This window comes from Neomonachus schauinslandi, chromosome 3 (assembly GCF_002201575.2).
Source record: "Neomonachus schauinslandi chromosome 3, ASM220157v2, whole genome shotgun sequence".
NCBI classification, from domain to species: Eukaryota; Metazoa; Chordata; class Mammalia; order Carnivora; family Phocidae; genus Neomonachus; species Neomonachus schauinslandi.
Genome location: NC_058405.1, coordinates 127,569,696 through 127,592,187, shown reverse-complemented (window position 1 = coordinate 127,592,187; position 22,492 = coordinate 127,569,696). Strand labels below are relative to the sequence as shown.

The 22,492-nt window shown below is 36.4% G+C and overlaps 1 protein-coding gene across 8 annotated transcripts in view; it reads right to left on the bottom strand.

The window, feature by feature from the left end:
* Positions 1–429: 429 nt before the first annotated feature.
* The window catches only part of LOC110592182 (sodium channel protein type 2 subunit alpha), an 82,644-nt gene continuing 60,581 nt past the window's right edge, over positions 430–22,492 (bottom strand). For 5 of the 8 annotated variants that reach the window (XM_021703133.1, XM_044913665.1, XM_044913667.1 and 2 more), the window contains 9 exons: positions 20,778–20,932; positions 19,016–19,189; positions 14,912–15,034; positions 12,139–12,420; positions 10,835–10,888; positions 7,762–7,899; positions 7,296–7,400; positions 3,485–3,755; positions 430–1,625 (listed from right to left, as the gene is read on the bottom strand). In XM_021703133.1, the coding sequence (XP_021558808.1) occupies positions 430–1,625; positions 3,485–3,755; positions 7,296–7,400; positions 7,762–7,899; positions 10,835–10,888; positions 12,139–12,420; positions 14,912–15,034; positions 19,016–19,189; positions 20,778–20,932 (2,498 nt within the window). Of the gene's footprint in view, positions 1,626–3,484; positions 3,756–7,295; positions 7,401–7,761; positions 7,900–10,830; positions 10,889–12,138; positions 12,421–14,911; positions 15,035–19,015; positions 19,190–20,777; positions 20,933–22,492 lie in introns of all 8 variants that reach the window. The other 3 variants (XM_021703136.1, XM_021703135.1, XM_021703138.1) reach the window with 1 other exon arrangement.

Below are 22,492 nucleotides of genomic sequence, written 5' to 3'. Positions count from 1 at the left end.
TTAAAAAAAAAGGTGATAAATTCACAGCATACATTTTGTAAAAATATGGCAGGTGTGGCAGTTAAATCATAAACAGTGGTGACAATTACTATCATCAAGTGTCACGTGTTGAATTTACATAAAAATTTAACTTCCCTCCCCCCTTTAAAGTGGTTCCTATAGTCTGAGTAGCCATTACATCTCTGCTCTTCAGCAGTGTCAGCTGGTTGTGAAAACAGAAACCTCCTGTCAATGCTGTTTTCCTGGTTTATTGAGTCCCAGTTTGCTGACCAGAGGTCTCTGTCTTGTTATAGGCACTGACCTTAAGTATACATTTGTAAAAACAGTCAGTTTGGCATAGACCTCCTGTGGGAGTCCTGTTGACACCAATACATCACCATCACAGGCTGTAAACAATTGATCACAAAATGGAATATTCTTTGTTCCTTTTTACTTTTTACTTTCCCTGATATCTTTCCCTTTGTCTTCCTTTTCTGATTTGTCTTTTTCAAATTTTTCTTTTTCCGGTTTGGTCACACTGTCATAGGAAGGTGGAGAGGTGGTGGAAGGCGTCATGTCGGTTTTCTCTGGAGTTGAATTCTCATTTAGTTTGTCAATGAGGATATCTTCTTTGATAGGTGTTCCATCACCTTCTTTGCCTTTGTCTTTCTTATAGATACACGAAACCTTTTTAACTTTTTGCTTCAAGAGGTAGCGTCTATAAGCCCTCTGGATAACAATAGCAGACACCTCCTCTTGTTTGCGCTTCAGAGTGCTTGTGATGGGCTCATAGGAGACTTTGGAGGGGTTCGATGCCATGAATCGCTCCTCCATCTGTATTCGAAGGGCATCCATCTCGCCACTCTCACCCAAAACACGCTTTGTAAAAGCAAATAAAATGTCGAGGCAGTGGATCCGGTCCCCACTCACCATGGGCAGGTCCATGGCGATGAGCTGGACTTTGTTTGGTTTGGCTATGAGAAGAGGAGGATCCAGGGCAGCTGCAAAATCAGAGAGCTTGGCGAACTCTATAAACTGGGTGGCATCGGGATCAAACTTCTCCCAAACCTCGTAGAACATCTCAAAGTCATCCTCACTCAGGGGCTCTGCACTTTCTTCAGTAGCAACACTGAAGTTCTCCAGGATGACAGCGATGTACATGTTCACCACAACCAGAAATGATATGATGATGTAACTGACAAAAAAGAAAATCCCGACAGATGGGTTCCCGCAGTCTCCCTTAACTGAGCTTCCAGGGTGATCTTTTTCAGGGTCACAGTCTGGAGGTCCACTATTAAGAATAGGTGCTAGCAATCCGTCCCAGCCAGCAGAGGTGGTAATTTGGAACAGGCAGATCATGCTGTTGCCAAAGGTCTCAAAGTTGAACATGTCATCAATTCCAACTTCCCTCTTGACATAGGCAAAGTTGGACATTCCAAAGATGGCGTAGATGAACATGACCAGGAAGAGCAGGAGGCCGATGTTAAACAAGGCAGGAAGGGACATCATCAGAGCAAAGAGCAGCGTGCGGATCCCCTTGGCCCCTTTGATCAGACGCAAGATTCGACCAATCCTGGCGAGCCGGATCACTCGGAACAGGGTAGGGGACACAAAGTATTTTTCTATCAGCTCAGCCAGAAACATACCTGTGGAAAATCAAGAAACAAAAACAAGAAAGAGTGTTATATTTAATAGCAGTGAATGCAAATTTACATGGATTAGATAATCACTAGTTTTACAAAATGTGGACGTAAGAATTAGGTATACATACACACATACACACACAATCTGCAGTATTTGTTTAGCAAAATGAAACTGATGTTTGGTGTTATAACATTAACCCTTTTATGCTAACTGAGGTTTCAATGGTCATTTTTCCTAGTTCAAGAAAAGCATCTATTGAAAGATTGAACCACTGAAGGCCTAAAGATGTCACAAAGTATATGGCGGCCAACCAAAGGAGTGGATTTGTAGTTCTAAAATACCAGTTCTGGGGCGCCTGGGTGGTTCAGTTGTTAAGTGTCTGCCTTCGGCTCAGGTCCTGATCCCAGGGTCCTGGGATCGAACCCCACATTGGGCTCCCTGCTCAGCAGGAAGCCTGCTTCTCCTTCTCCTACTCCCCCCTGCTTGTGTTCCCGCTCTCTCTGTGTCTCTCTCTGTCAATAATAAATAAATAAATAATATATAAATTATTATATAAATAATTTATAAATATATAAATAAATAATATATAAATTATATATAATAATATATAAAGTATATAATAAATAAATAAATAAAATCTTAAAAAAAAAAAGTACCAGTTCTGGTATTGGCATAAGAACTAATGGACAAGGCTTGTGATTTTTCGACTGGAATATGGGAGTTCTTATCCTGAGATGGTTATGATCCATTTTATTTGGAAGGTGGCAAGAATGATGGACAGGAGAGAATCCAGGCTTTGGAGACAGACATACTTGTGACTGAATCCTATCTCTTTTTTTCCACATCACTAAATGGTGATAGTATCTACTTTTGTTGTTGTTGTTTTTGTTAAACTTAGTACTTTCTGAGCCTTTTCTTTGTTCTAGGCATGCTACTAAGTGCATCTACTTACATAATTTCATTTAATTCTCACAGTAACGCTTTACAGAAATATTCCCTGGAAAGCCAGGAATTGGAAGTAACTTGCCATTGGTCACTGAGCTGGTAAGTAGTGAAAATAGGGAAGCTCCAGGCCAGATCTGTATGACTCCAGAGTCTCATCCTTTAATCACTATATGACCACCTCATAGCGCTGTTGTGAGGATCAGAGTGGCATATTGTTTCAGTGTTCCAGTCCACCACAGAAAGCAGTATAAATAGTGGAATACTATTTTTTTCCCTCTATGTATGTTTTCTTTTCTCAAATAGGCAGAACCTTGTCTTAAATCTCTAATATTTACTGCCAGCACCTCATTTAATGCCCTATACCTAACCACTTGATATGTATTAATGAAAATGAGTCTGTTTTAGTTTTTTGAACAAAATGGCTACTTCTGGAGAAAGAATATTACAAACCATAGGAACTATCTGAATCCAAAGGTAGGATGAAGCTTATTTATGTGTGAATATATGTAAACACACACGCAAACTATTCCAATTATCAATAGCTTATTTCTGGACTATTTGATTACTTCTAATAATTTTTGTGTGTATGTGTGTGTGTGAATTATTTATTCAAAGCAGTACTTGTCTATACCACAGGAGTCTGAGTGACTATAGGAGTGTTATGACAAATTGCAGTTATTGTCTTCTGAAATGAGACAAGATGATAAATGAAAGCTGAAAAATATAAAATCTTTTTTTTTTATACATCATTTCATGCACAGCATGCAACAAGAGAAATGACAAACTGAAGAATGGACTATTAGGCTTTTATCTGAAATTTTGGGATGAATGAGAAAGATTAGTAAGAAACACTTCCAAAGTTTTAAACAAATTTTTACTACTAACTTCCTTAACTGAGTAAAACATCTCTTCTTACCTACGATAGAGAGAATGACCACCACAAAATCAAAAATATTCCATCCAATGGTGAAATAGTAATAACGAAGAGAGATAAGTTTCAGCACACACTCTCCAGTGAACAGAACAATAAACACCAGATTAATCCAGTACAGAATGTTTGTCATCTCCTGACTCTGGTCATCAGTTTCCACCATCATGGTGACCATGTTGAGGCAGATGAGGATCATGATGCTGATATCAAAGACTTGTTTGGTTACAAAATCAAAGACCATTCCTTGGAATTTGTTCTGGAACAAGAAATATGTAAAATTCACTTAGGAACATAAAAAAAAATCAAATTTGACTTATCTGCTTTTAACACAGCAATATGAAAATGTAGCTTTTATAAAAACACACCATGTTTATTTAATACTTGGAAGAACATTTTGTATATTGGCATATGCAAATTTTTTCAAATGTATTTTAGTTACACTGTTCATGATATCAGATTTTATAAACTGACTTTAAGAACCACTTATTGTATTCTCAGTGCCCATAACATCATCATGTGTACGACAGACAGTCAGCCAATATTTGCTACTATAACAAATCTTCGTTATCCCCTGTATTGGAGGTGCGTATCAAAGTAAACTTCAAAGAACTAATAAATACTTCTCCGGCTTTTTCTCTCATGTTTATTTTTTTCTAGTTTCTGCTTTTATCGTCTTTCCCCAAAGCCAGAGCATCTTAAGTTTCATCTGGGAAGATGTTTTAAAAAATTATGTCCAAGAAAAAAGATATATGTGGAACACCTGGTGAAATCCAATTAAGTTCTGTATTTTATTTAAATGGTATTGTACCAAGGTTAATGCCTTAGCTTTGATTACTGATCTATGGTTATGCCAGATTTTGCAATAAAGAAAAGCTTGGTGAAATTAAATGTGGGTAACTCTTCTGTAAGAATATAATAATCTTTTAAAGTTATAGGCCACAGTCAGATGTTCAGGCTTTGCCCTATTCAGTTTGGACCTTATTGCCAAGCACTAACTGGCTTTATGTCTTGTTTATGAAATTAAGTCCTCCACCTTACCAGTTCTGCTAGTTTGGACCCTGTTTTGTACCATTTACCTGTATGATACCGAATACCTGCTTGGTATTTCAGGCTTTCTAGGGCTCAAGCCTTGACTTAACTTCCACGAGGCTGTCCTCTACTTTTTTAACTAGAAACACTGATGGTCTGTTACCTATACACTTCACAGGCTACTTTCCCAGATCCTGACATGTTTATCCATCTGGATTCTCTGTACTAGTGTTCTGATCTCTCCCAGTTGAGAGACATCCGTTACTCCCTATGGAAATTCTTGGACATCAAACACCACCTGTCTGTTGTATTTTTCTTTCTCTGAGTAGATATCTGGCTTGCTGGACTGGACTTCTATTGCTTCAGCTGGGTCTGTCCTTCAAGAGCCTCCTTCAACTTGATAAATGTGTCTAATTCCAGTTCCAAACCTTTCCTTCTTAGTTCTTATTTACTGTAGCTTACCTTTCCAAGTCTGGCTATGTTTCTTTTATTTCTACCCTTCTGATAAAATTTGCAGAATTCTACTGTATCATTTTATCTTGTCTCCTTGTACTAAAACAGACTTCTCTGACTCCTTCTCTGGTGACTTTGAATTCAATTTTAAGTTTTAAGCACTCTGTGTCCTCAGAAAACTTTATGTTTACATTTGTCATAAAACTGATGACACTGTATTGCAAATGGTTTGCTCTTATTTGATTTTAATTTTTTCTTCTAGTCATTTGGAGGCTCTGCCAGGACAGAGCAGTGTCATTTTCTCATAGATATAGCACCTAGAGTGTAGTAGGTTCAAAACTGCTTAAAATCAGAAGCTTTTTATCAATAAAAAGCTCCTTAGATTTTCCGCCTGTGTAGTTTTCCAATGGGTCACTTTGATGTACAACTCCAATCCCCAGTCACTAATCGCTATCTCCAATTTAAATCCCAGGATGTAGTATATGCTGGAGGAAGCTACGTAACCCTGGCAGTCTTGTTCACCAAAGATTTATGTTCTCTCACTTCATCTTGTCCCTTGACGATGATGAGGAATCCTTTATTATCCCTCACTTGCTCCAGGATAGTTCCAAACTTCTCAAAAATATTCTATTCTTTTGCCCTCTATTCTTTTTTGAGAGCATCAAAATCAGTGTAAGGAAACTCTTCTACTTCCTTTTGCATTTCATATTATCTTGACTTTTCACAAATATCTTTTTATATATTACTCCATATTCATCAGAGGACTCAGTCCCTCTTCTTTTTTTTTTTTTTAAAGATTTTATTTATTTATTTGACAGAGAGAGACAGTGAGAGAGAGAACACAAGCAGGGGGAGTGGGAGAGGGAGAAGCAGGCTTCCTGCAGAGTGGGGAGCCCGATGCGGGGCTCGATCCCAGGACTCTGGGATCATGACCTGAGCCGAAGGCAGATGCTTAACGACTGAGCCACCCAGGCGCCCCAGTCCCTCTTACTTCTAAATCTAACCTAGACCATTCTATTCTTGAGCCACATCTTATGTGTGACTTTATTCTATATTCCTTCTCTTCACACTCTTCTTCTCCAGAACTCTTGCTTTGCTTCAAACCTAAACCTCTCTCCAAATCTTAAGAAACTTTATTTTACTACTTCTAAATATTCATTCTTCCCCCATCTCCTTTTGATTGCCAGATTCTGCAAGCTAGCATCTCCAATTTTTTTCTCCATGCATGTCCCTTCTTCATATCCTGCATGACACTAGTCATCCAGTGTGTATGGCAGAAACTTGTAGGTTCTCTTTGTTGGGTCCTTCTTTGTCTCCCATATTCAATTAATAGACAAACTTTTTAATTTCACTCCAGTGACAGCTCACAAATCCATCCACTTTTATTCATCTCCACACCACTGTGGTTCAGGCTACCTCTCATCTCTGAAACAGCGCCAAAATAAGTCTACAAAGCATACACATTGCCCCTATCAATACCAGTTGAGTGATCTTTACAAAACTGAAAATGACCAGGTTCCCTTCAATGGTTTCCCATTGCTCTAAGAATAAAGACAACTTCTGAACATGGCCTACAAAGCTCAGAAAAATTTGGCCCAACCTAACCTCTTCATTCTCAACACATCCCAATGAGCCCTCACTCTCTGTACTCCAACCTCACTGGCCTTCCTACCTCAGGGCCTTCACACAAGCACCACCCTTCTCTTAAAGGGCTCTTTACCTCCTGACAACAATTTTCTGCAGCAACCAAGCAGCTATTGGCAAATATACAATTGGAATCTCCATAAAAATTCATGAAGAGAATGATGTTATCAGATTTAGAAGCAAGATGCTAGGGGAAAATATGAAATGTTTTTAAAACCAAAAGAAAACAAAACCTGTCACTTGTTTCATTAATGATTCCACTTAATCACCAGAGCTGGGCAGAAAATGGGGCATATCTGAGATGTACCAATACCTGAGATTGTATCCAATTGGTCTTCATTGCACTCTGTGAACATTCAATATTTCCACACAATGTATGTATGCATATGTTTTCTTCTCTACATTATTAGAAGCTCCTCAATGACATCAATCCTATGTAATACTATTGGCATATAAGTCTGAAATTTTTTACTTACATATATTTTCTGTTTATTTATAATACCTATATTATATATTTTGTGCATATGATATACATATAAAACACATATACTTAGGCTAAGATAAAAATTTTGTTCTGCAAATTCATAAAAATACTAGTATCTGGCAATCTGGACTGTGCAAGTGATAAACAACATAGATCTTGCTGGGAATGAAAGCATGTTATTCTTACAGCAGGTCGAGGTATGGGTTTTTGTGGTTTCTTTGAGCCCAGTTTTTTCATTGCATTGTAGTATTTCTTCTGCTCTTCTGTCATAAAAATGTCTTGACCTCCAAAGTAAAGAGATAAAAACAAAATTTGTTAAAATCATGTTCTTTGCTAGCTATAAAACCCATCTCATTAGTTGTGTGAAAATTGGCTTCCAAGTGCTATCTAATGTTGCCAATCTTTGTATTTACAGAGATAGATGCATGGATTCAATCTATAAATTATTCTGTATTAATCAGTCATATTTCTATCCTGAAAATATCAAAACATGCTATCTGAATTAACAATTACTTAAAAACTTACAATTGATTAAATATCTCAAAACAATTTCAGAATTTTATATAGCTGATTACATTTTAGAGCCAAAAAGAACCAGTGTGAGATGTTTAGTCAACATTTTAGAATAAAGATGAAGTTTTAGTATACTTATCTTCTTTTTCTGTTGGTTGAAGTTATCTATGATGACACCAATGAATAGATTCAGGGTAAAGAACGAACCAAAAATAATAAAGATGACAAAATAAAGGTACATGTACAGATTGTCTTCATACTTGGGTTGTAATTCTACCTACAAAATATTAAGTAATGACAACTATTAGAACTACTACTTGTTTTATAAAAAAGACATCAGCTAATTTTCAATTCTCAAAGCATATCTCAACTGCTGGGAATGGGGAAAAAAAAGATCAAACATTAAACAGATTTTATGAAACATCAAATCTAACCTGCTTATTGAAGAGTCCTGCAAGACCACTCACTGACTTGACAAAGTGAAACAATTAATAGAAAAGTCTAGATAATTAAAATTAATTTCACCCAATAAATTTCTAGATTATGAATGCACTTTCCCTTATAGGCGAAGTCCTCCAACAGGGCATGCAAAGTGAGGATTTCCCCTTCCTGCAGAAGAGATGTTTGAGTTTCACCTATTTCATGTTAAAATCTTTAAGATTTAGTCTCTTTGATTTGGTTTTTTTCAACTGTAAAATGGAAATAATAGAACCTTAACCTCATAGGGTGGTTGAGAAGGTTAAATATATTAATATATGAAAAGTGCTTAAAGAAATAGTGCCTGGCCTATTATAATAGCTGAGTGTAAAGGTTTGATTTCTATTACACATTTCTTTTCATAGGCTAGAATTATTATTGTATGTGTGGATATGGGTACATCTGTAGGATCATGCCCTTCTGAAAATGATTCTATAGATTCATCCTACTTAGTAGGCTTTAGGCACAGTTGCTGTAACAATGATGCCTTGTCTTGCCCAGTACACTTTTGGTCAAAAAAAGAGTGACAGTTGGTGTGAGCTTTGGCTGTAATCTATAGCTCAGGTCTCAAAGGGTATTGTTCTAACCAATTCAGTTAACCAGTCACAGGTGGTAATGGATACAGGTAATGACCCATTGTGTCATGAAATCAATTTAGAGGGTAAAGGCCAAACATGATATGTTTTTCTAATGAAATAAGAGTAAAATGGAAAATGTTAGAAATATTGTAAAAGTACCTATTCTTTGATGAGACTTTTATTTCATTTATATGTGTATACAGTGAACAGTGATATAAAATGATATTTTTAAACATTTTAAAATGGAATACAATACATACAGAAAAGTGCACAGCACATAAGTGTAAAATGTAGTAATAAATTGTTATAAAGTGAATCTCACGGTGCAGGACATTGCCAGGAACTCAGAAACCCTTGCTGCATCCTTCCCAAATATAAACTCTATAATCCCTGCTAGAGGTGATCATTATGCTGACTTTTATGGTAATTCTTTCCTCGCTTTTTCTTTACAGTTAACACTTAAGTATGCATTCTTGAACAGTAAGATTAGTTTTGTCTATATTTTGTCTAGTGGATACTTATAACTGTTATATTTTTATATTCATCCACATTGCTATGTATGCTGTATTCATATATCATTTCATCATTGTATAACATTCAATCATTTGTCCAGTTCTACTACTTTTGAGTTGTTTCCAGTTTTTTGCCAGTTCAAAAAGTTATGTTCCTTCTCATGCTGAGATTCTGCTATGCCTGCGCACAAGCTTCTGTAGGATACATTGCTAAAAATGAAACTGCAAGGTTAAAGAATATCTTGAATTTTATTGAATAATGTGATAATGCCCAACTTTTTAAAAGAAATATTTATCCGTTTTGTCCCGTCAGCACTGCATAAGAGTTATTATTGCTCTTTATCTTTGACAATACTTGGTATTGTCATACTTTTTAATATTGCCAGTGAGGTAAATGTATAGTTAACGCCATGTTGTGGTTTAAATTTGCATTTCTCTGATAACTACTGAGATTAAGAGCGAGCAACTTTTCATAATTTTAGTGTCCACTTGGATTTCATCATTTGTAAAATGCTTGAACGCTGAGGAGTTATGTAGCTACTGTCCGCTAAGTTACTAAGGAAGAAACCAAAAGAAAGTTGCGTATCAGGCTGCTGCTAAGGAAGGTAGAGAGAACTCTAAATGAATTATTCAAAGCAGGTAGGAAACTACTGTAGAAGAAAGTGGTTATGAGCCCATTGTTTGTGGTCAGAGTTCAAAAACATGGCCTACCACTTAACGCATTGAGCCTCTTTGCTTCAATAGTGAAATGGAGTTAATTATCAACCACACAATAACGTTGTTATTTAAGATTAAATGGGATTGTGTAAGAAAGCCCTTAGCAGAGTGAGTAGTAATAAGTAGTAAGTTATTAGTATTATTCAAAAAAGCACATGACTGGGATTCCTGATAGTACTCACAGAGATACAATGCAAGTTCTCATGCTTGCTCTCTCTTTTTTTTTTAATAAGGTAAAAAAAACCCCCAGCAACTCAGGAATTCTTTCTCAGTTACCACCTAGTTATTGGTGCTAGGAAAATAACATTTCGAATTTAATTACTATGCTCTGACAATATACCAGAAGCCAATCTCTTTTTTTTAAATGTGATTTCCTCCCCCATTGTTAAATAGTGAAAAATTAATGAAAACTGTACAAAATTTTCAAAAGTGCTGAGGTGTCTAAGGCAGATTGTGAAGGCCCCTTCCTTCTATCACAAAATCTCACTTCCCAGAGAGAAACACTGTAAAGTTTTCTGTTTGTTTTTTTCCACCATTAGCCAGATTCTTCCTATTCCAGGGAAGATAAAAAGACGGAAGAAATCTGTGACAGATGAAGAAAGTGCATGTACAGATTGAGGGCTTCTAATGCACTAATGTCCAGAACTATCAGAGCCAAAAATAAAATGTCTCATTTTGCAAAATCAACAAAATTTTAAGTGCTGGGTGCCACGCTAGATACTAGAAAAGATGTGTTAGAAGACTTACAGTGAGTAGAGAAAAACATTCAAATCAAATTTTGGAAGAAATAATGCAAGGTTGAATATTTTTTTTGTAATATAGATGTTTTCTATAAATTGACCCATTGTTTTATTTATTAGTAAATTACAACACTGTGGAAATAGTCACTGGATCAAATTAAACAATCTTCCCTCTAAAAAAGACTTACATTTCGTGAATCAACAGCTGCATACATGATATCCATCCATCCCTTAAATGTGGCCTGTAAAAAAAGTCATACCATTTAATTTTTCCCCCACAAATGATAATTTTAGAAAAGAAATTAAGTATCAGATTGACCAATTCAATCATTCAAAAACAGGTATATAAAAGTCTGGGGTTAGTGTTTAAAATCTGGGCAAAGTTTTGTAATAGATGCATAGAAAATACTTCAACTTTACATTCATCTATAAATCTATAATTAAATCATGAGCGATTATAACAATATGCTATCATAAAAGCATATTTTATGCTTTTATAGGTATATCAGATCGATATACCTATAAGAATATAACATGAAATTTGATAAAATAGCATCACACAAGTTGAAAAATATGCTGCATTGTTTGATCTTAATGCTTTCCATTCTTATTCTTTTGGTATTATTGCCAATCACTAATCATGATTTGTTCTTGAAAAATCTCCATATCGTTGATTATACTATTTTAAGCCAATTATTCCATAAGATGAAGTAGTTGCCTAATCTGAAAACAAACATATTCAACTGCAATTTACTCTTTTAAATATTTGTGGTTTTTGTGCAGACACCGCACCTAGAAACAAGTTTTATACATTTTTTTCAGTTCCTTAGAGCCGCAGGATCTGTCCTTCCCCTTTACATTCATATAGCGTTAGATATCATGCAGGTGGATCATCTCAGAGAGTGGTCAGTTAAGAAGTTGAATGGATTTTTATGAATTTATAACAGACATCATAGACTTGGTAGAAGATTTTTGTTTGCAGGAACGCAATCTCCCTAACAGAAGAAGTTCAAACAACAGGCAGGAAAGGTGTGGATCAGAGTAGGTGTCTGTGCAACAGATGAAAGGTGGGAGTTTGGTTAAGGGGGTGGTGGAGATCGGATGGATGAAAGTTTGATGAGGGTTTGATACTGTCTGCTAGCTGAGGAGAAATCTACCACTCCTCCTCCTTCACACACACGCTTTTCCAACACCACGCTAGGGCCAGGTCCTCTATTTTGCTCAGAGTAGGGATGGGATAAAAGAGTGGGAACTACATAGAAATCTCAGTAAGCAAGGACTGGTGCTGGGGTAGCTAATGCCTAGTCTGAAAGACCATAAACTTTGTAGAGCAGTCCAGTTTCCAGCGTGACGCCGAAAAGAGAGTTCAGCACTGATTAGAAAGAATCTAGGCAGATGGGCTTGAGGAAGTATGTATTTGCAAATATTGAGAGAGACGATTTCAGATTCATTTTAATAATAAATCACAGAGAATAATAAAGTGATTACTTACTACTTGAAGCAGAGAAAGATATCCAAGTCCTACATTATCAAAGTTTACTTTCACATTTTTCCACCTGGCGGTTTGATTGCTCTCTATGAGGGCTTTACATTCGCTGTAGTTGTTGACCACACTTACATCAAACATTTCTCCAGTGGTGTAGTTAATACAATGATAAAACTTGCCAGCAAAGAGATTTACTCCCATGATGCTGAATATTAGCCAAAAGATCAGACAAACCAGAAGTACATTCATTATGGATGGAATGGCTCCTAAAAGAGCATTGACCACAACCTGGCGCAGAAACGAGAAGGGAAAATAAGTGAAAACTCAACAACCGTTTTTGAACACTATTAAAAGAACAGCAGTCAAGTGACAGAAAATATACCTGTTCCTAAAGCTAAATATTGGGCAGAAACTAGTACCTGGTAGCTCCAATAAAAAATTTTACAATTACAGTTCAGAATGATATAAAATCTATTTTATGTCGTGGAATGTTTTCTCAAGAGGTAAGAACATACACAGAGCAGATGTTCATCAAAGAATGGAACTGATTATAAATGCAAATAGTGACATGGCAACAGCAACAGTGTCAGCGTGTGAATATCACAATTTCCGAACATTTGCAAACCATAAAATTTACTATCCAAAATTTGAAAGTGAAAGAGAACAACACGTGAGGGTTAATTTCCAGGGCAAAAGGGAACACTGATAATAATTATTCTGAGAAAGCAAGTATAAGCCAGGACTGTCCCAAGCAGTGTAGTCTAGGGTCACCCTACAGCTACAACTTCGGAGCAAAAGAGATCGAAGCATGGAAATTGAATACGTGACAGGAGGAAAAGGTTTGGAAGTCAGGAGCTCTGTGTCCCAGTTTACATCACAAATTAGCTGTGTGCCTTTGGGCAAGTTATTTCATTTCTCTGATCCCCCTTTGGGGAATCCCTTTCAGAAGAAAATTCTCCTAAAGCATTGCAATTTGAGCCCAGGGTTTTCACTTAATGGCTTTGTTACTTGCAGCTTTCTCAATTAACTACGGCTTTCAGGAAACATTTTTCAGCACTTTTTAAAATTATCCCTCAAGGAAATATTTAGCTAAAAATCGTGTTCTGTGCGAGTGCACCTAATGTACTTCAGCAATAGACTATCAATGAGCAGGATGTAAAATATAAGAAATACATGCATTAATCTTCCTCCACTCACTTATGGGATAAAAATACATAAAAATACATACATACACACACACATACGTACATACATACATACATACATACACACACATATATAAATATATGAGTAACGATATCTTACAACCAATCATACCAGATGGGTACTTGGCAAAAGGCACAACTCACCTGCAAATTGGCACCTGGAGCCTATTCAGTAAAGAATAATATTTTAAAGTATTTTTAAATGAAAGTAACTTTTCAAGAACTTATTATAGTGTTATTATGAGAACTTCAACTCTCTGATAATGTAGAGGTACTTGTAGACTTGACAGTTTATTTTATTATTTTTTTTAAAGATTTTATTTATTTATTTGACAAAGAGAGATACAGCGAGGGAACACAAGCAGGGGGAGCGGGAGAGGGAGAAGCAGGCTCCCCGTCGAGCAGGGAGCCCGATGTGGGGCTCGATCCCAGGACCCTGGGATCATGACCTGAGCCGAAGGCAGACGCTTAACGGCTGAGCCACCCAGGCGCCCCTTGACAGTTTATTTTTAAGTTCACTACAACAAATGCTCTGCAAATGTGAGGAGATTCTGGTTAACAGAGTTTAAAAAAAAAAAAAAAAAACTGGAGAGCAAAGACATAATACATGTGTTTTCCAAGATAGTCAGATGTATGGAATGGCTGGCAATTTAGGTCCTTATCTATATAAATTTGGTATAGAAAATATGAAAATTATTCTAATACTGAGAGTTTAATTGCCCTTTTAAAATTAAAACTACTGCAAAAACGGTGATTTTAAATTGGTAAAGTGAAAAGAATTTAACAGCTACCAATTCTTTACTATGCAACCATGAGCACACCAACACACAAACACACACACCTACACACATCATTCACTTCTGTTTATGATTGCAACATTCAGAGAAAGTCCCAAGTAAAGACTTTCAAATTATCAGAAAAAGCATCATTTTCTAACAGTTTCTTTTAGAATAGCAAAATCCACAGAGATAGGATGTCATCATTTCCTCTGTGCTGAGGGTGTGTTGGTCTCAGGTTTTGTGCCCCGCAGGGGGTGACAAATGGTAGCACAAATTCCTCCTTCTTCCTTTGTACCACCTTTCTAAATGAGTATTGGATTTCCACAGCTGACCTACTTTTTAGCCACCTCAGCCTGTTTGAAAGCTAAAGGGCCAGATTCAGATTTTAAAAGGCTCAAACACATCACATGGAGCAATGAAAAAATGATGAGGAATTCTTTGGGGTTTTAAATTACAGTCAGCGGAATTTCCCGCACATTTACAAATGGAATGAACATAACTAATCTTGACTCACATCAGAAGTCTACACAACATGATAGAGATTTCCCACAGAGTGAAAAATCTACTTACAAGCAATCTAATTGTTTCTAATAAGAAGCTATCACTTAGGCATTCTATTCTGTGAGTGTCTCCAACAGTGTCAAGTTTACAATGTCTGACAAATACTGATTGATAGGTTATGTCAGTATGAATGTATAAGATATAAATTCTCCATGGATTTGTCATTTCTGGGGTACAAAGTGTCAGTCTATTCTCAATTATAATTCCAGCAAATTCTAAGGCATGCGGTCTTACCCTCATTCCTTCAAACCGGGATAAGGCTCTCAGTGGCCTCAGAGCTCTTAGTGTTCTGAGGGATTTGATGGCACCAAGTTCTGAGTAACCCAAGGCATTTGCAGTCAAGCTAACCAATGACACCTATACAGAGAAAGCAACATAGTTTTCTCATTTACAGACAAAAACGCTTACCCGGTTCAACCTTGCTCTGCAATAAACCAGTAGTTCGCAACTTTAGTGAGTACCAAAATCACTTGGAGGGCTTGTTGAAAACACAGATTACTGGCAGAGTCTGATTCAGCAGTTTTGGGGTGGGGCCTGAGAATCGTCAGGTTTCCAGGTAAGGCTAAAGATACTGGTCTATGAGCCATACTTTGAGAACCACTGCCATAAACTTATGAGAAAGAAGCTATACATGTTCTCTTTTCAAAGATTCTTGATAAGAACAGTTTTTTTCTTTAAATTAAATGCAAAACAAGAATAAGAATCCCACTGAAATGCAATCTTCATCTACAGATCTGTAAACTTTTATCATCTCTCCTATTATTTAGCTGACCCAAAAGGGAGATGACTAAAACTTAGTGTAAGTACAAAGGTGAACTAAGCAAACCACTGGTGAATCTGAACACAAACACACTCAGAAAGATCTAGGCCTCTGAAAGTGGCTTTGTCTTTCCGTCAACTTCAGTATGAGGGCATCAAACCACGAACTAGGTCAAATTAAAATAATTAACCAAAAAAAAGAAAAATTGAGATTTTAGTATGACTAATTAGAAATTGCCAGAACAATGGTTTTAGTCATTTATACAGATGACTAATGTAGTTGATAGAAATTCTAAAATCTCAACTAAAAAGGAAAAGAACAACTGTCAGAGGTAGCACAGAAATGTCTGATTTCCCTTGAAAATACATAGAAAACTCATTAAAACTATATAATCTAAGAAAAACTATTTTGTCCTAAAGGACACTTGAATTTCAAAACCAGATAAATAAAAATAGATGTGTAATAGAGCTTTTAAGAGTATGATGTTAATGGATATTTGAAAAAATCATTTTTTATGAAAAAGCACACAGAAAAGTTTCACAAAATTTATTCACACTAATTTTGCACATGTAATGTGAAATAGAAAAAACCCTCTAAATTTGGCCAAAAATGAGCTACAAAAATTTATCTTAAGTGGTTCACATATTTTCCCTAAAATCTAAATTTTATTTATTTATTTGAGAGAGAGAGAGAGAGGGTGAGAGAGAAAGAGTTCATGAGCAGGGGGGGAAGGGTAGAGGGAGAAGCAGGGAGCCTGATGCAGGACTCAATCCCAGGACCCTGGGATCATAACCTGAGCCAAAGGCAGACGCTTAACCGACTGAGCCACCCAGGTGCCCCTAAAATCTAAACTTTTAATTTTAGGCCTTGTGAGCCCTCTCTTCACTAATAATTGAAAAATAAAGTTACTGGATTTTCATTTGTTGTGAAGATTTTCTGTATATAAAATATGAGGACCTGGACTACTTACTTTATCTTCCCTGAAGACAGAATCAATAAGAAATAGACATAAACTAAAGGATAAAAGATAAAAGTAGGACATAAGAAAAAAAATTGTGAACAGGGGCAGTATTTATTGGCTAACCAAAAGAAGTGGTAAAATACCCAATTTTATGTGACTTGTGTAGCTGAATGTGAGAAGGAGATACATTTATGCTTTCTCCTCTTCCTGGAACAATCTTCTAATTGGTCTTCTGGTCTCTAAAAAACCCCCTTTCTATTCCATCATTCACAACTGCACCAAATTTCTCTCCCTAAAAGATCAAGCTTTTCTTGTCACTTTCCATAGATAATGCTTCAGTGGCTTCTTGAACTAGATCAGAGGCCTACATCTCCTTGGATGGCATCACAGTTCTTTAAACTCTTGTCCAACTTACCTTTCTTACCTTGTCATCCAATTAGAAAACACTTTTCCTCACCCCATGGCACTGTTCTTACCCTCTAGGATTATTTGTTGCTTGCACAGGCCCTGCTTGGCATGCATGGGTCTTAATGCTTTGGTGTCCTTCCCCTTATCTGTATCTGCTGACATTCTCAGCCCTCAAACTCCAGCTCACAAGGGCGTTGCCTCATAAAGCCTTGCCTCCTTCCTCAGTGAAGTGAATGGCACTTCTAATACAGATGTCATCTTCTTGTTGTATACGTATCTTTCCTCACTAGTCAACTGTAAGCTCTCACAAGCCAGAAAAATGACATTCATATTTGTATCTTCCGTAACAAAACAGATGATCAAGAATATATTTGACATAAAGCAAAGTACTGATGAGTTTAATATACTGTCATAATAATTTTCTTAAATCTAAGAAGGTAAATATCAGGATATGCTCAGTAATATGAGCATCAGCTGCAGGGCAACTAGATTTCTCCTAAGAATTTCTTTATATTCAGGTCATATTGATTTAATGCCTTTAATGTTACACAGGTACATTATATATCAGGTATTTTTATTATAAATTCTCCAAGGTATCACGATCACATATAAAAAAATTTTTTAAAGTATCATCAGTAATCCGATTATACAAATAAAAGAATTGGTATATTTTTCCATTGTGTAATATCCAATCATATGTGGTTTTAAGTATTTATTTATTGTCTTCTTTTATTGCCAGAAAAGTTTTGATGTAATTCTGCATGTAGCCTTATATATTATATTTAATAGTAGATTTGCTATAGACAGATTAGGAAAAAAATATAATAAAGATACTCTTCTCTCTTAAATTCAAAGAACTCTCTTTTCCTCATATTTCGTTTCTTTGGTTTGGTGCTTAGAAAGCTCAAATTGGATTAAAAGTTGATATTTTTTCTTTTCTTTTCTTTTCTTTTTTTAAGATTTTATTTATTTATCTATTTGAGAGAGAGAGACAGAGATAGCCAGAGAGAGCATGACTGGGGAGGAGAGGGAGAAGCAGGCTCCCTGCGGAGGACCTTTGCTGAGGATCCCAGGACCCTGGGATCATGACCTGGGCCAAGGGCAGCAGCTTAACTGACTGAGCCACCCAGGTGCCCCAAAAGTTGATACTTTTTCATTTGAAACTATAAAAAAAAACTTTCTCCATGAAAGTCTCCATTTTTTTATTTTGCTAGCATGATAAGTAAATTTTATATATCAAAATATTTCAAGTTAAAAGTATGTCTTTAATTTCCATGGAATTACAATCAACAGAATATTATCTTTAAAATGCACTAGTTAGCACTTGTGCTTTCTTGCAAATTCCAGGGTCCTCCTCCTCCTTTGTTGGCTGTGAACATCATCCTGTCACCTCCCCCATGTGCCTGTCTCCTGTCCCCACTGGCTTGCCTACTTTTCTAAACAAAAGGACTTCCAAGTTTCTTTTTAGCCATTATGAATGGACTACTAATTTAAAAGGTATTTAAGAAGTAAACCTCCAGAACTAAATGAAAATGATTTTTAATTTTTTTGCTCAATTAAGATTTTATATTTGTGAATAAAAGGTAAGATCTTCTTCAAAATTCTCCCTCAGAAATCATGGAGTAACCTGGTATTCAATTTTGTAAAGACTTTTATATTCTGGTACTCCATCTTACTTTATTTTCAACACCAGTGCAGTTTAATACAACTTTTAAATAACTGGCCCACAGCCAATCTGTTTCAACCATCATACAAATCAAGAAGTATGTCTCCTGCTTTTTTGACTTCCAAGTTTCTTTGTAATTAGTAACCCATCTGTGGGACAAACACTTCTCAATAAGCTCTGGTGATAACAAAAACACTAATGTCAAAGATAACTGTGAGGAATTTAAATAGTTATTGTGTCAAAGGCAAGGGTGAAAAAAGCAAAACTTCTACATTAATATATTATTCTGTATAACTTGGAATTTAAATATTAATTTGAAACAAAATCAGTAAGTATAGTAAGGCCAGCATTTGACTGTTTCACCTATGAAAGTATATGAATTTAAATCAGCAAAAAAATATTTTGGGGTATCTTCTCGTTGGGAAAATGGGAATCATCATTTATATTTACATATTTACTGAGTGCCTACTGTGTGCCAGTCACCATTGCTAGAACTGCCATCACATGGCAATGGAATGAAGCATGGAAGTGCAGAACACTCACGTCAACAATCAGGAAATCCAGCCAGCACCAGGCATTGGTGAAATACATCTGAAAACCGTACGCGACCCACTTGAGAAGCATTTCCAGGATGAATATGTAAGTGAAAACTTTGTCGGCATATTCTAACATGGTCTTAATGGTTTTTCGCTGCTCAATATATATATCTTCAAAGGCCTGTGAGTGAGAAAATTCCATGTAACTTCATTGTCATAAACTTGTCTCTAACTGATGTCTCAATAGAGCAAACCTGCAGCAAGCCTCGTCTCAGGGGCCCGCGTCTGGAAGGCTTCGTGTTCCCCACGGTGGCATTGTGCTTTAGGGTCATCTGCAGGCACACTTCAGTCAACCAATGAATTCAAGTAATTTTTAAATTAGGGTATCAGGATATCCCAAAGAGCTTAAAAATATTGAGAAACTGTCAGGTGCTTCTCTCTACAGCAGGAGGCAGAAAGTCATGTGTGAGTAGATCTGCTTTGTTCATTACACTAGAATGTTTTCTCTCAGTAATGCAAATGTAAGGCAAGGAGACACCCCCCCACCCGCCCCCATAGCCTGAGGCAAGAGGAACAGAGGGTTATCACTTTCACCTCTCTATTTCTCTCCTTCAGCATGGGCACGTGTGTGGTGCATGTGGGGAAGTCCCCTCCACCAGGCTCTGCGACATTTTGCAGAGCTCTTGAGACAGTGTGGGGAATTCATTTTCAGGAGCCTCTGGGTGTTCTGGAATGAAAAGATCATTTATCTAACTCAATTGCCTTATAGGAAAAACTATCAGGATAACTTGGTGGCCTGGATTAAGGACAAAAGAAAATTTTCTTTTTTTGGAGAAAAGGGGGATCTGGGCTTGTGATCAGGGCACAAGGGCCTAAAGTCTCTCCAGCTCAATTTATAGCTGAAGCTGGAAGCCCCTCAGAAGCCAGCCATTGTGCCAGCATGGTGATGCACTTTGGTGAGCTTTGACTGGGTAAAATTGAGAACCAAGAGCTAAGACAGCAAAGGCACTAGTTACTGGTGAGACTTCAGAGTTCCCTCTCTACTGGCATTAAAAGCGCAGGGCTGACCCTCTTTGCTCAAGTACATGGCAAGACACAGGACTCTTAGTCAAAGTAGAGGCAGGCTTAGAGGCCTCCAGATACAAGACTATAATCCTAATGAAATCAACTCACCAAACCCTGTAGTGACTAATTAAAAAATAAAAGAAATGCAGCCACATTTGTATCACCAAATGGGAAAACAGGTCACACTATTTTCATATGTTAATTAATATTTTGACCAAACTGACCCTTCCACTGAATGAAATCGGACATAAATTAAGTTTTAATGCTTTCACTTTACTACTAGTCAGTAATTAAGTCAGTCTACTATTTGCCATTCACTATGACTGGCACTAGTGAATCAGCATGAACAAGACAAGTGAATTCCCTGCAAAATGGAGCTTATGTTAAGCAGTTTGATATTTAGCTGATGATCCCATATCTTGTCTGCATAATCACTCTTAATAAGAACTGCCTCTGATGACTCAAAGTCAGAAATATCTTTCTTTAAATATTATAGAAACCATAATCTGAGTTTGATTCAATCTGAGACCTACTCCACAACAATAAAAATTGCTATTTACTGAGGCTCACACTGTGCTAAGAATATCACACAATGTCTCGTACTTCACAAGCACCATATTTTAAAAACATATAACAAGAGGTTCATTGAGGGGGAAGGTAAAGAGTTTCAGTAAAAGAAAAGGAGTAGATCATATGTCACCTACCAGTGCCCCACTGCTGAGTAGAATCATGAAGACAATGAAGGTTTCAAACCAGTTGTGCTCCACTATCTTATAGCAAGTTTTTCTCAAGTTCCACCAGAGTTTCCCTTTGCCTTCTTCTATGCTTATCTGACAACACTTGAACTTCCGCACACAGTCTACAATAAGTCAAAGTAAATGAAGAAAAAATAGTTACTCTTTGATTACGTACATTTGTATTGGTGGAAGACTCATCTACATTATTACCTGATATATTGTAAGTAACTATTTTTAAGATGGCTTCCACTTACACAAATGGAAATCATCTGTACGGTTTTTAAAATCATTCATTCAACAAATATTTTTTATGTATATGTGATTATTGTAATGGATTATATTACATCATAAAAACATATAGAAAAACAGAAAGAAAATAAAATCACCAAAAGTTGATATTTCCATCTTATCCTTATGACATTCATACATTGACATTTGAATTCTAAATAGTTCACTTAATGGTATAGTATACATATTTCCCTTTTATTGTATGTAAATAGAACTGTGAAAGGTTTCACAATACTTCTCTAAATAAGATTACCAGACTTAACCAGAATTTATAGAATTATTCCACTATTATTGAATATGTTGCTTTAATTTTGGCTATTATCAGCAACAATATTATAAACATCTTTGTGTAATTTGTGGATTACTACATCAAAGGCTTATCAACAAATATTTATTAAATATCTATTGCATTCAAGGAATTGTATTGGACAAAGTATAATAATAGAATGTGTAAACATAGACTTTCTCTTAAAAAAGTGTGCACTTTAGGGGCGCCTCGGTGGCTCAGTCTGTTAAGCATCTGCCTTCGGCTCAGGTTATGATCCTAGGGTCCTCGGATCGAGCCTGTGTCCTCTCCCTGCTCAGTGGGGAGTCTGCTTGTCCCTCTCCCTCTGCCCCTTCCCCCCCATGCTCCCTCTCTCTCTCAAATAAATAAATAAATAAAATCTTTTTTTTTTAAGTGTGCATTTTAAGTAGGGGACTTTTGTTCACAAATTCTATAGTTATAGAAAGCAAAAAAAAAATCACAAATTAAATAAGGTATGGTGAGAGTTGATTGGTATAGATTAATTTCTGATATTGAGCTTTACAGAGGAAATGAATTTCAGCTTAGACTTTGAGGGATATGTAAGAACAGGTCTGGTACAGGAGCTATAAAGGAATGGAGAAACAATGACATCAATAAAACTTAATGATAGGTCTAGAAGTTGCATGAAGGAAAGAATTAGGAGTCAAGACTAGAAAAAACACTTAAGAGCCAATCTGAAAAAAGGAACTGGGGACTTAGCTGGAGACTTTAGATTTTATATACTGACCAATGAGTAAAACATTGAAGGATTTATTTGGGAGTTGTGAAGATTTACCTGATAAAAACACTGATTTAGAATGATCTCTGCCTATAAAAGGCACTGGATGGATAGAAGAAAGAAGATGAAAAAGGAGTTAAGAGTGCACGAAAAAAAAAAGAGTGCATGAGATTCAAACAAGGGTAACTGTGGTGACAGTGGTAAGGAATCAGAAGATACCATTGAGCTGACAGGACCTGGCAGCACACAGAATAGGGGGATGCTGGGGTGTGGGAGATGAGTCATGAGATAAGGCTTTAACCATGGAGAGGGCTCTTGATCAATGAATAGAAAAATGGAAACCTCATCTTGAAAAGAGCATAATATTTT